The following is a 12,700-nucleotide window of genomic DNA, read 5'->3' on the forward strand; positions in this document are numbered from 1 at the left end:
AGATAATGCAGGTGTGTGCCACAAGAGATGTCCTCAAAGAAGAAACGTCCCCTTTTGTGCAATGGAGGAGAGGGAGCGTCTCTTTTAAGACAGTAGGGTGCATCCAACCATCCTCCAAGCAGCCTAGCACCAGGGGCCCAACTGTAACCCCCAGAAATCATATTCAACAGTCTCTGTGGCTTCTGACGTTTTATCAGCCATCGTTCCCCGTGCTTCCAAGAATAGCTTTATTGCAACCATAAGGACTAGTAACTTGGACTTTTGTCGTTTAAACGAAAAACAGCATTGTTGTCTTCGTCCATGAAAATGGGTCTTCTCGGCAGATTTGTCCTCAGATTTGCATTGTGTGCTTTTTTTTCTGGATTCTTATTGCATCCCAGCATACACATAAGACGTGGCCCTGACTTTAACTTGCAATCTCTTGTCACATCCAGGCAGGGCAGGTATGGCACCCTAGGCAAAGCTAACTTCCGGCGCCCCCACCCTGCATTGATAATGTCACTGAGTCACATGTGTGCCCAGTTTGGTGCCCCAGAAGGCTGGCGCCCTAGACAGTTGCCTAGTGGCAGAGCCGGCCCTGCATCCAAGACTGAGAATAGGCTGCTTAGTCAGGAATAGTGATGCTCCCAGGCAGATGTGAATCTTATAGCTTTGCAGCATGGGTGCAGTATAATCAGGGAATTCCTTTGCGTATTAGGCCACACACTCCTGGTGTAGCAAATCCTCCAAGAGCTTACAGGGCTCTTAGTACAGGGCCTACTGGAAGCTCCAGGAGGATTGGCTACATCAGGGGGTGTGGCCTAATATGCAAAGGAGTTCTCCTAGAATTTCACCCTTGCATATTAGGCCACACCTTCCTGATGTAGCCAATCCTCCAAGAGCTTACAGGGCTCTTAGTATAGGGCCTACTGGAAGCTCCAGGAGGATTGGCTACATCAGGGGGTGTGGCCTAATATGCAAAGGAGCTCTCCTAGAATTCCACCCCTGCATATTAGGCCACACACTCCTGGTGTAGCCAATCCCCCAAGAGCTTACAGGGCTCTTAGTATAGAGACTACTGGAAGCTCCAGGAGGATTGGCTACATCAGGGGGTGTGGCCTAATATGCAAAGGAGTTCTCCTAGAATTCCACCCCTGCATATTAGGCCACACACTCCTGGTGTAGCCAATCCTCCAAGAGTTTACAGGGCTCTTAGTACAGGGCCTACTGGAAGCTCCAGGAGGATTGGCTACATCAGGGGTTTGCGACCTAATATGCAAAGGAGTTCTTGCTGCAAAAAAAGCTCTGGGTATAATATTTATTTTGCACCATTTATACCCTGCCTCTCTCCCCGGTGGAAACCCCAAAGTGCCTCACATTGTTCTCCTTCTTTTTTTGTTACCCTTGCAACAACCCTGTGAGGTAGGTTAGGCCAAGAAACTCCTAGTGAGCTCTTGGGGTAAACTGGGGGCTCAGAGCTGGGTCTCTGAGAGTCCATTTTGATGAACTAATCACTATAGCACTGGTCTGTGTCAACCTTGCATAGGCACACCACTTTTCCCAGTATGCCTTGTGGCTTCCCCAAATTGCAGGTACTGCTGCGAAGTCTCCTCTCATCACCAAACACGATGCTGAAAAACTACGCTGCATCCATATGTGGTTGGAGATTGGGCTATCTTGATGTTCTCAGCCAGTCACCAGATTTCCCCAACGGAGCAAGATAATCCAGTGGTGGACGGTTGCTGCGGGGCCAGGATTGCACAACCTCCAGCAATGTGTGGATGCAAACTGGGCGACCCACCAGGTGGGAGGCTGACCTACAGAGAGGCAAAGACAGTCTTCTCGCAAGGTCTCACTTACCCCTTTTCTTACCATCTGTCTTTTATGCTCTGTGACGAGTGACGTACAGAAGATATTGGATTTATATCCCACCCTTCTCTCTGAATCAGAGTCTCAGAGCGGCTCACAATCGCCTTTACCTTCCTCCCCCACAACAGACACCCTGTGAGGTAGGTCGGGTGGAGAGAGGTCTCCCAGAAGTTGCCCTTTCAAGGATAGCTCTATGAGAGAGCTGTGGCTGACCCAAGGCCATTCCAGCAGCTGCAAGTGGCGGAGTGGGGAATCAAACCTGGTTCTCCCAGATAAGAGTCCGGACACTTAACCACTACACCAAACTGGCTCTCTGAGTGGAATGCAGCTGTTGGCCACATGTGGTGAACTCATGTCCGGCTTTTAATGCTCATTTGAGAATGCAAATGTGCGATAGTCAAGCGTCTGATTGGCCAGAAATGAAACATGGCAGGTGGGCTGCGTCAAGGTTAGGCAGCCCTAGCCTAAAAGATGATGTGGGACTCCACCTGTCCCAATTTCTGCAAAGGTTTCCAAGCACTGAATGTATGAATCTGGGGGCGACGGTGCCTGTGAGCTGTTGTGTAGATGTGGGTCAGATACGAGAGGATCCTGCAAGTCAAGGCTAGTCCTCCAGAACCTACTATCATTCCTCCTAAGACGTCTTCTCCCTCCCAGTCATCTTAGAGTAGAGGGCGTCACACTCCATAACATGCATTTTGTCTCATATCTCACCTGCTAATCGTTCCTTTTCATCTTTTCAAAACATACCCCATACCGTCTGTCTGTTTTATATCAGCTTCACCGGGGATTGAAGGCATATGTGGGGGTATCATTTTGATGATGGTTTTGTTTGCATCTTGTACTTCTGCCTTTTTTGAGTGGGAGGAAGGTCTGTGCCCCCCCCCCCCCCAAAAAAAAAAGGATTGGAATGTTCTGGAATAGAGGATTCCATGTCAACGCTGTTCCAGCTCCGGTCAGTGGTATGACCAGTAGGGGGGGGAACTTAATCATTACAGAACTGGTGTGTGGTGGCTCCCTCTAGAGCAGGGGTTCCCAGTCTTTTGAGTGGACACCTTTGGATACACAGCTACCGCCACCAAAGGGTTGTTGGAAAATGGTTGCCGCAGGAGGCAGAGCCGGTTGCCACGAATGGTTGCCACACCTTATCTTCAGTCACACAGTGAAGATCCTTGTGCTGTAGGGGCAACTGCTGCCAAAGCAATTTGCACAGCCAATCGAATCTCCAGTGGCCAAGCAGTAGGGTTGCCTAGCCCTCACCGGCTGTGCGAGTACAGCGCGATAATGTCACCCGGAAGTGACGTATCATGTGGAGACGCTCTAGGAAATTGTGGGAAACTCTACGGTTTCACGTAGGGGTGCTCTAGCAATTTGGGAAGGAAGTCGATGGTAGCATAGAGTTTTTTCCCAAATTGCTCGTGTCCCTGCATGAAACCATAGCGTTTCGGTGATTTCCTAGAGCGTCCCCAGCACGATATGTCATTTTTGGGTGACGTCATTGCGCTGCGCACGCCGTGGCGGGGCTCTTCAGGGGCGGGGGTCCTCTCAGTGGCCTGCTCCGTGATGGTGGGTTGGGGCCCACAAACTGGGAAATCGCCTGCCCCTGGTGGGAGCTTGTGCAAACCAAACAGAGAAGCACAAACAGAGAGCGGCAGGAAAAAAACATAAAGGGGTTCCATGCTAACCAGCCTCAGCAAGAAAACAAATAACCAGTACTTCGAACGATTCCAAATATTTCTTTCACACTCATACAAATTTGTAATTTTTTACGGGAGTGTGTAAGAAATATTTGTAATCATTCTAAGTACTGGTTGTTTTCTTGCTGAGGCTGGTTAGCACGGAACCCTTTACGTTTTTTTTTCCTGCCACCTGGTGGGAACCTGGCAGCTCTACCAATCATAAGCCCTGTTGCGCAAAAGCCTCATCTGACTCTGCCCATGTGCTAAACACACTTGGCAGGCACCAGGAAAGGTCTCGGGGTGTTGTGGTGCCCGCAGGCACCAGATTGGGGAGCCTTGCTCTAGAGAGTAGCCATAGGAACACATAGTTCTTCCGGTTCAGAAATCTCTGAAGACAAGCCAGTTGGGAAAAGCTGGTGCTGACATGCTCTTACTCACGCTTTTCTTTCCCCGTCTAGCATTGGCCAGTGGTGGAAGCCTGCCAATTACCAGCCTTGATGCCAGTGGTAACTTGGTCCTGGGTACCACAGCGGGCACGACCGGAAGCCAGAGCATCGTGACCTCTCCGCTGTTCCTCAACCACGCAGGCCTACCCTTGCTGAGTGCTGCCCCGGGAGGAGTGGGGCTGGTGTCGGCGGCCGCCGCCGTGGCTGCCTCCATGCCCAGCAAGTCCCCCACCTTGACCTCCTCCTCTTCTTCCTCCTCTTCCTCCTCCTCCTGTTCCTCATGCAGCTCCTCCAGCGACCTGGCGCAGACTCTGGGGCAGGCTGGTCCCGGATCCACCGAGCCGGATGCCAAGACGGAATGAGGGCCGAGGAACGCTCCTCTCTGCTTTTCCCGATGCGGTGGCGGGCCAAAGGAGTGGACATACAAAACCGACAAGTGAAACCAAAAAAAAGAAAGAAAGAAAGAAACTAAACCAAACGAAAAATCGTCAGCAGCAGCCAAACAAAAAAAAAACCCAACCAAAAATAATAATAACCCAAAGCAACCAAACAAGCAAAGCAAAAAGGAACAAAGGAAGAAACCAAAAAGAATTCCCCAAACTTTTGGTGTTCATTTGTTTTGTTTTTTTCCCCTTCCCCCCCTCTGATGTTAAGAACAAAACACCTAACCAAAGGTGGCTTTCTCAGTGGTTTTGTTTAATACTCCCCCTCAATGATTTCTTTCCCCGCCCCCTCCCCCATCTGCTAGTTTCCTGGACAGTTTCAGGAAGGAAACAAATGGGGATTGTTTGTTTTTTTTTAAAAAAAAAAAAGAAAGAAAAGAAAAAAGAAAAAAAGAATGAAAAATCCCTTTAAAATCCTTAAAGGGAAAAAGAATCTCACACCAAAAATCACCAGTCCTAGCTTCACCCAAAGCTTTTTACAGACTTTTCTAACTTCTGTGTCTGGTCGAATGTCTTTCAAAACGCGTTTATTTATTCTTATTTATTTTTCTTTTATTTGGCATCTGGAAGGGGTTGGATGGGTGGGCAGGGGTTTAATTTTAAGACCTTGCTTTAAAATGTCCCCCCCTCCCCTTTTTTAACTTTAAAAAAAAAGAGATGTTTTTAAACAGATTGCAATTTTTATAATTTTTGTCGGGGAATTTTCGTTGAATACAGAGTCTAGGATTTTCAAAGGCCGTAATATGAACTGGGCGCCACGTTCCCACGATGGAAACGGGTTTCCAAATTTATGTCCTGTGAGGATCTCTCTTTCTCCTGTTGGGGTGTAGGTTCGGTTATCTCAGCCTTCCAGCGAACTCCATGAGTTGCTAGGCTGCCATTTTTGAAGTAGCTCCCTTGCCAACCCACAACTTTGTTAGCTGCTTGTGAAAAAAGTTAAAAAAGGGAAAACAGTCTGAAAGGTTAAAAGAAAACCGTTTTCTTCCAGTTTGCCAAATTTCCCTGCCTGGTTGCCTGGAACGATTTCGACTCACCATAGGTGACTGAAGAAGGGTCACTTTGTAAGCCCAGAATATTGAATGCAACAAGCACAGACAAAGAGCAATAGATTACCCTGCTTCCACTCTCCCCCCCCCCCAATTCCAATAAACATTGAATTAATTGCATCTATTAAGACTAACCTTCCTGGTATCGGCTAGCGTATTCACGGGGTACAAAGTATAAATACATCTTTGCAGGACACAAGGCCCTTTTGAAAGTCTTCGGCTCTTTCAGAATGAGCCGTGTTGAACATGTATATGTTTTATTCTATCGGTTTGAACGTTTTCTTTGCTGATTTAATTTTTTTTCTACCAATAGCTCCCCCCCCCCTTCGAATTAATTTCCACCTGGGGCTAGTATCAGGGGTTATTTTTCTGAAAACAGGGGATATGTAATTTTTATTATTATTTTTATATCTGTGTTCTGAAAAAAAAATACTCATAATCCAGTGCCTGACAAAAACCAAAACAAAATAAACAGGAAATTTCAGCATTCTTTACATTTTACAGGAAAAAAAAAACCAAAAATCGATAGACACCACTACAGAAAACAACAAAACGAAGACCGTTGGGGAATTTTCAGGGGGAAAGAAGTCACAGACAAGGGATCTGAATCCCCCCTTTTCTTGTATGGATATCAGAGACTCGGAGGCGAGAAAAAACACACAAACTTTTAACCAAAAAAGAACGAACCAAGCAAACAAAGAAAACTTAATACACACACGTTCAAAACTTTCATGGAAGAAGAAAGGATGAAAACATGGGAATTAAAGGGGAAATCTTTACTTTTCTCTGGTGAGGCAAAATGGCTCAACCATCTTTCTCTGTCCTGAAAAAAAAATACCTCATGGAAAGTTGCGTTGAGAAGCCAAGGTTTTATAAATGGCAAAGAGACAAAAAGATTAAATAAACCAAATCGACAGAAGTAGGAGGGTAAGAACAGAGGAACCTGCAGTACCCTCCTAAAGGTCTGGAAAGCTTTAAAAATGGCTTCTCAAAACGCTGATTTTCTTTTTTTTTTCCCCTAACCTTTTTGGGTAAATTTGTTGGGGGTTGGTTTCTTATTTTTTTTTTACTGTGTTGGTTTGAGATTTTTTTAAAAGTGTTTGAGGGTTGTTTTTTTTTTTAAAAGAGTTATTGTTTGGGGTGTTTCTATTCCCAACTTTTGTCTTTTCTTTTTCAACTCCTGCGAACCAAAGTCTTGTTGTTGCGGAGAAGGAAGTTAGCCATGGCATACTACGATCTGGTAGAAAAACCAAACCAAACCAAACTAAAGGACACCGTGAAAAAAACCAAGCAAGCAAGCAAAAGGACTTTGAAATTTTTCTTAAAGGAAAAAAAAAAAAAAGAAACCAACCAACCTCGACCTCATTTTATCTCCTGCTTTTGCTGTGTTATAGCGTTCAGGTGGGTTTGAGACAACAAAAATAAAAAAATACTGTGAAACTTTCAAAAAATGGAGCAAACACACACACATACAGACACACAAACCAGGAAACACCTAGTTTTAAAAGACTGAAAAGAAAATGTTTTTCACCCCATTATGTGCGTGAGGGAGAGAGAACCGGCAAGTATTTATCCGACTCTTTTAAGATTCCAATCATGCTTTTATTATGGTGGACATCAGTTTAAAAATTGGGAAGTCAAATCTCTTTCTCTCTTTCTCTCTCTCTGTCTGTCTCTCTCTCTCTCTCTCATGTGCTACTGAACGTGTTTCTAGGTGGAATGTAACTGTTTTAGTGATATTTGTTATTCTTTCTTTTTTTTAAAAAACACTTCTTTTGGGGGGTAACTTCTATTTTTTTTTATAGAGAAAATTCTATGTTCCGCTTTATCGCTTCTTACTGTATAAAAAAGACAAAAAAACCAAACGCTGAAGGTTTGCCACAAAAAAAAGATAAAAAAGGTTTTAAAAAAAGCTAAACAAAAAATCAACAAAAAAAGAAAGAAAAACCAAAACGTGTTTTTTTTTAAAAAAAAAATTGATTCTAGACCAAAAATGACCCTATCTCCATGGATGGAGCTGAATGGTTGGTGTATGGCATGAAGGGGAAAAGCCAAGATTTATAGGGCAAAAAAGGAAAGTGGGGAGTAGGAAGCGAGGGACATAATTTTTTTTTTCTCCTCCCGGAGGCTGAAAGAGGTCTGAAAGAAGGGCCCGCTGGTTAACCAGGTTCGATAGGTTTTTGTATTGTTTCCAAAACCTGTCACACCTCTTTAACCAGAGGCAACAGTAGGGGAAAAAATGAAAGAGGTGTCTGGACATCTTGGGAAATGGAGCCTCTCTAAAACCAGTTCCAACTTTTGGAAAAACACCCGTTTCCAGTTTTAGGGACAGAGATGCGGGCAGGTGTCAGGGTGGCAGTGGCCAACTCTAGCAGCTCCAGCTTTGTCCCCCCCCCCCCCCAAAAAAAACAAAAAAACCTGATGGCTGTATTTCATAGGCTTTGCCCGAGGATTAGATGGCAGAGCTTTTCTGATGGTGGAGAGAACTGTGAGCATAGGTCAGTCCGGAAGAAAAACAACCAGGGGTTCAGATTTTGTTTGGCTGCGGTTTTTCCATAGCAGGACGATACCATGTTCATCATGGCTCTGCCCTCCCCACTCCACATTGTTCTCCAAGTGGATGGTCACATAGGGTTGCTGACAACCAAGCAAAGCTTGGAGTTCTTCCCTCGAGAAAATGGTAGGTTTGGGGGTAGAAGTGGCAGGCCTCCTGTTATAACAGGAGTCCTCTCAGCAGTTACTCCTGTTCCCTGCCAGCACATTCAAGGCTGGCAGGGGGGGGGCGGGGGGGGTAGGAATGGGGGCATGCCCACCAACACATGACATCACTTCCAGTGAAAAGCTGGAAGTGGTGTCATTCTGTCAGGGCGATGCTCTAGGATTTCCTCAAAATTCTTATGGTTAAAGAAGTTTCTGGAAGGAAGTGATGTCGTGTGCTAGTGCAACATCAACGCATCTGTCCCTGTCCCCTAATACCTCCCAGAGGGTTGCAAGCTGCGGCTGACAACCCTGTAAATTGGGAGACTTTACAGAGTCACACTCCTGCCAAATTCTCTCCTCCTCTCAAGCTCCACCTAATCTCCGGGCGTCCCCCAACCTAGAATTGGCAACCTTAGGGCAGAGACGGGATGGGAGACGCTAGGGCCACCCCTTTGAAAAACAGTCTCTTTTGCGCTGACCTCCCCCATTCCTGGGAGTTTTAGAATGAGGAAGGAAACAAGCTTTAAACTACAGCTGTAAAAACCAAATATTTGCTCACACGCCTCCGTGCCGGTGCCCGACCCAGGGTTGGGAGGGCATAAGGGAGGGGGGCCAGGCTAGACCCTCTCCCTCCCCCTCGCAGTGCCAAGACATCCACCACAAAGCTCTTTGGAGATAGCCCGCCATATACCTCATATACTTTAATGATAAACCAAATAGAAAAGCTTTATTAAGGGTGTGTGCCGGACGGGTCTGTTTGGGGAGGTGGGGGGTCAGGCGCAGCATTCTCTCACCTCCACAGAGGGAAATCAGCGGGGTGGTCGAGGCCCCTGAGAAATGTGAGCTGTTCCCTTAGAAACAGTGGCACCTTTCCCTGGAGGGTCTTTTTGCCGCCCTCTCAGGAAGGGTTGCCATTGGCCGGGTGGACAGAGCCACAGAGAAGTCTGGGAGGGTCACCAGCAAGGGCTGGAAGGCCTCAGATGAGTCCTGCTTCCATAATGAGGGTTCTGCCCTAAGGGAGCAGGCACTCTTTACACCAGTATAAATTGAAGTAGCATGGCCGTACGGGTCAAGAGCACGCCCACGTTGCCGGAAGCCATGCTTTCGGAGTGCTGCTTGGCGTCCGATGCCAATGAAACCTTGGCCGCGAATCTCGTTGAATGTCCAACATGGCTTCCGGCCCTTCCCGACCTCCCAGCTTCTTTTGGGCACTTTTAAGCATCGCTGCCGGCCTGGGTTACGAGAAACGGAATCTCCTCTGATGCTTCTACGCCAGTGGGGCATCGTGTACGCATTTTAGTAGGCCTGAAAGAGCTGGGCGAGGTGGGCCGACCTTGGAACGAGAGATGCTGCTGCAGCCCCTGATCCCCCGCCAACACCACCCCAATAAGACTGGCCTGTTGCTGTAGCCGACCCGGGAGCAGTGGGAAAAATCGTGTGATAACTTTGCCAAAGGTAGTTAGTTCCTAGTATTCAAATTTTTTTTAATTTTTAATCTTCCGGGGTCTGATCCTTGTCTCGTTAATTTATTTGTAACTGTGGGGCTTAGAAGTGACTTGAAAAAAAAAATAATGATGATGATGATGATAAATGTAACAAATATTCTGAGTGATTTTTTTTTTAATTTGTTCTTTTATTTGGTTCTGTCGTGGTTTTGTGTTTTTTTTTCCTGTCTTTTTTTTAAATTAAAAAAAACAAAACAAAATAAAAATCTTGCAACCAAAGACGAGTTGGAGGGGAATCGGAAGTCTGTCGTGGTGGCTGAATGCTGATATTGGGTATTTACAGATAATGTGACAAAAGGGACCTCTCTGTCCGGTCTCTAGAGTTGCCAGCTCCAGGCTGGGAAATACCTGGAGATTTGGGGGGCGGAGCCTAAGGAAGGTGGGGTTTGGGGAGGTACTTCAGTGGGTTGTAATGCCATGGGGTCCACCTTCGAAAGCAGCCATTTTCAGCAGAGGAACTGACCTTGGTTGCCTTGAGATTGGTTGTAATAGTGGAAGATCTCCAGGCCCCACCTGGAGGTTGCCAGCCATTAGCTGTCACCCTCTTTCTGGCATTAAGAAAGCAGAAGTGAAAAGCAACATCTCTTGCCGTTTATGTGTATGTCTACCTCTGTTTTTCATTTGTAACAGTTTACCAGAGAAAACTCCTTAAAAATCACAAAGACATACTCAGTAGTAACAATTACAGGGTAACAGTGCAGATAGTTTTCATGTTTGTAGGTTGAACAAGAATCACAGACTATAAGGAATGAGAGATTCCAGGCCTTAGCCAAGATCAGGGGTGGCCAAACTGGCTTAGCGCAAGACCCACACAGAATAAACGCCAGATGTTTGAGAGTTGCAAGACATGAATGTCAGAAGTTTGAGAGCCACAAAAAATGAACATCAGATGTTTGAGAGCCGCAAGAGAGGAAGGAAAGGAAAAAAACATGGAGAAGGTGAAAAGAAGGCAACTTTAAATGCATTTTACAAGCCGCTGGCTGGCTTGGCTCAGAAAAGGGATTTAAAGAGAGAAATGCCTTCTCCAAGCTGGCTGATGGGGTGGGGCCTTCAAGAGTCACACAATATATGTGTGAAAGAGCCACATGTGGCTCCCAAGCCGCAGTTTGGCCACCCCTGGCCAAGATCATGATCCCATCTTTGAAATGGTTCACCGTTTGCTGTGACAACAGAGGACTGATTTAAATGTACCGTTAATGTGAGATCCCAGTTACCGAAGCCACCTTCTGCCTGTTGTGGTTGTTGGTGCCAATGGCTGCTACAGGCACTTGTGAGTGGGGAGCGTCTTTCTTTAGCTCCTGGCAGAGTCCCATCCAGAAAAGTGTCACCTTCGCATCCCCATGCCAGACTTTTGCTTTGTCTTACCAGGAAGAAGAAGGAACTCACTGCCCCGGAATTTTCCTGGTTCTGGTCCACAGCTGGTTGGTGGAGCAGTGCTGTAGACACTGCCAGAGAGAATAAGTGTATTGTGTCATAAAATACACGCAACGTACAATCAAACTAGAAATGCTGGAGTTCCTTCCTGTCGCTACATGTCAGTAAATAGTAGTCACCAGAGGTGGAATTCTATCAGGAGCTCCTTTGCATATTAGGCCACACACCCCTGATATGTAGCCAATCCTCCAAGAGCTTACAAAAAGAGCTTTGAAAGCTCTTGGAGGATTGGCTACATCAGGGGGTGTGGCCTAATATGCAAAGGAGCTCCTGATAGAATTCCACCCCTGGTAATCACACTGGCAGAAGGGGCACTAGACCGGGGCCATGGCACCGGAGGAGGGCTTAACCCTTTCCCTGCCCTGCTGTTTCCAGATGTAAAGCTCTGCCCCCCCCGACAGCTTTTATTTTGAAGTGGAACGTGTGTGTGGTTTCGGTCCATCACATGCATTCAAAAAACCCGGATTCCAGTAGAAACAAATTTACCATCACATTTTTGTACTCCTTTTGTTTTCCTCTCTCCTATCAGACTCTAGTGTGGCCAACTCTGCTTACCTGGCCGTGTTGCATGCACACCGAGACAGGGCTTTTTTGGGGTTTTTTTTAAAGCACAGCAGGAGCTCATTTGTATACTAGGCCACACACCCCTGACATTGCCATTGTTTCACATGGCTTTTTTGGGGGGGAAGCCCAACAGGAACTCATTTGCATATTAGGCCACACCCCCTCATGCCAAGGCAGTCGGAACTGCGTTCCTGTGTGTTCCTACTAAAAAAAAAAAAGCCCCGCGCCTGGAAGATTTGAGAGCACAGAAACAGCTTGCATTGCGAACTGCAGCATTCTTCATTTGGGGCAAAATGGGAACAGAACCCATGGTTGCTGGCAGTAAGGGGAGGTGGAATGCCATTTGGTCTAGCATTTGAAAGAGGCACTTGGATTTCACCCAAGCAAAATGCTACTGCTTTGTAAGAACATAAAAGAGGCCATGTTGGATCAGGCCAATGGCCCACCCAGTCCAACACTCTGTGTCACAGTGGCCAAAAAACCCCAAGTGCCATCAGGAGGTCCACCAGCGGGGCCAGGACACTAAGAGCCCTCACACTGTGACCCCTCCCAAGCACCAAGGATACAGAGCATCACTTGCCCCAGACAGAGTTCCATCAATATGTCGTGGCTAATAGCCACGGATGACCTCTGCTCCAGATGTTTATCCAATCCCCTCTTGAAGCTGTCTATGCTTGCAGCCACCACCACCTCTTGTGGCAGTGAATTCCACATGTTAATCATCCTTTGGGTGAAGAAGTACTTCTTTTTATCTGTTCTAACCCAGCTGCTCAGCAATTTCTTTGAGTACCCGAGTTCTTGTATTGTGGGGGATAAGGTAGTAACTGCCCAAGAGAAAAAGACAGGAGGTTAGGAGAGAGGCTTGGGCTTCCAGTTTGGTGTAGTGATTAAGTCTGTGGACTCTTATCTGGGAGAACCAGGTTTGATTCCCCACTCCTCCACTTGTACCTGCTGGAATGGCCTTGGGTTAGCCATAGCTATCGCAGGAGTTGTCCTTGAAAGGGCAGCTGCTGCAAGAGCTCTCTCAGCCCCACC

General features: G+C 46.7%; 1 protein-coding gene across 4 annotated transcripts in view; it reads left to right on the top strand.

The window, feature by feature from the left end:
• POU2F2 (POU class 2 homeobox 2) overlaps positions 1 to 5,586 on the top strand; it is a 179,081-nt gene extending 173,495 nt beyond the window's left edge. For 3 of the 4 annotated variants that reach the window (XM_060258671.1, XM_060258673.1, XM_060258672.1), the window contains one exon: positions 3,986 to 5,586. In XM_060258671.1, the coding sequence (XP_060114654.1) occupies positions 3,986 to 4,335 (350 nt within the window). In that variant the 3' untranslated portion in view covers positions 4,336 to 5,586. The remainder of the gene's footprint in view (positions 1 to 3,985) is intronic. The other variant, XM_060258674.1, reaches the window with a different exon arrangement.
• The last annotated feature ends 7,114 nt before the right edge of the window (positions 5,587 to 12,700 follow it).

Source organism: Heteronotia binoei, chromosome 17, assembly GCF_032191835.1.
Source record: "Heteronotia binoei isolate CCM8104 ecotype False Entrance Well chromosome 17, APGP_CSIRO_Hbin_v1, whole genome shotgun sequence".
NCBI classification, from domain to species: domain Eukaryota; kingdom Metazoa; phylum Chordata; class Lepidosauria; order Squamata; family Gekkonidae; genus Heteronotia; species Heteronotia binoei.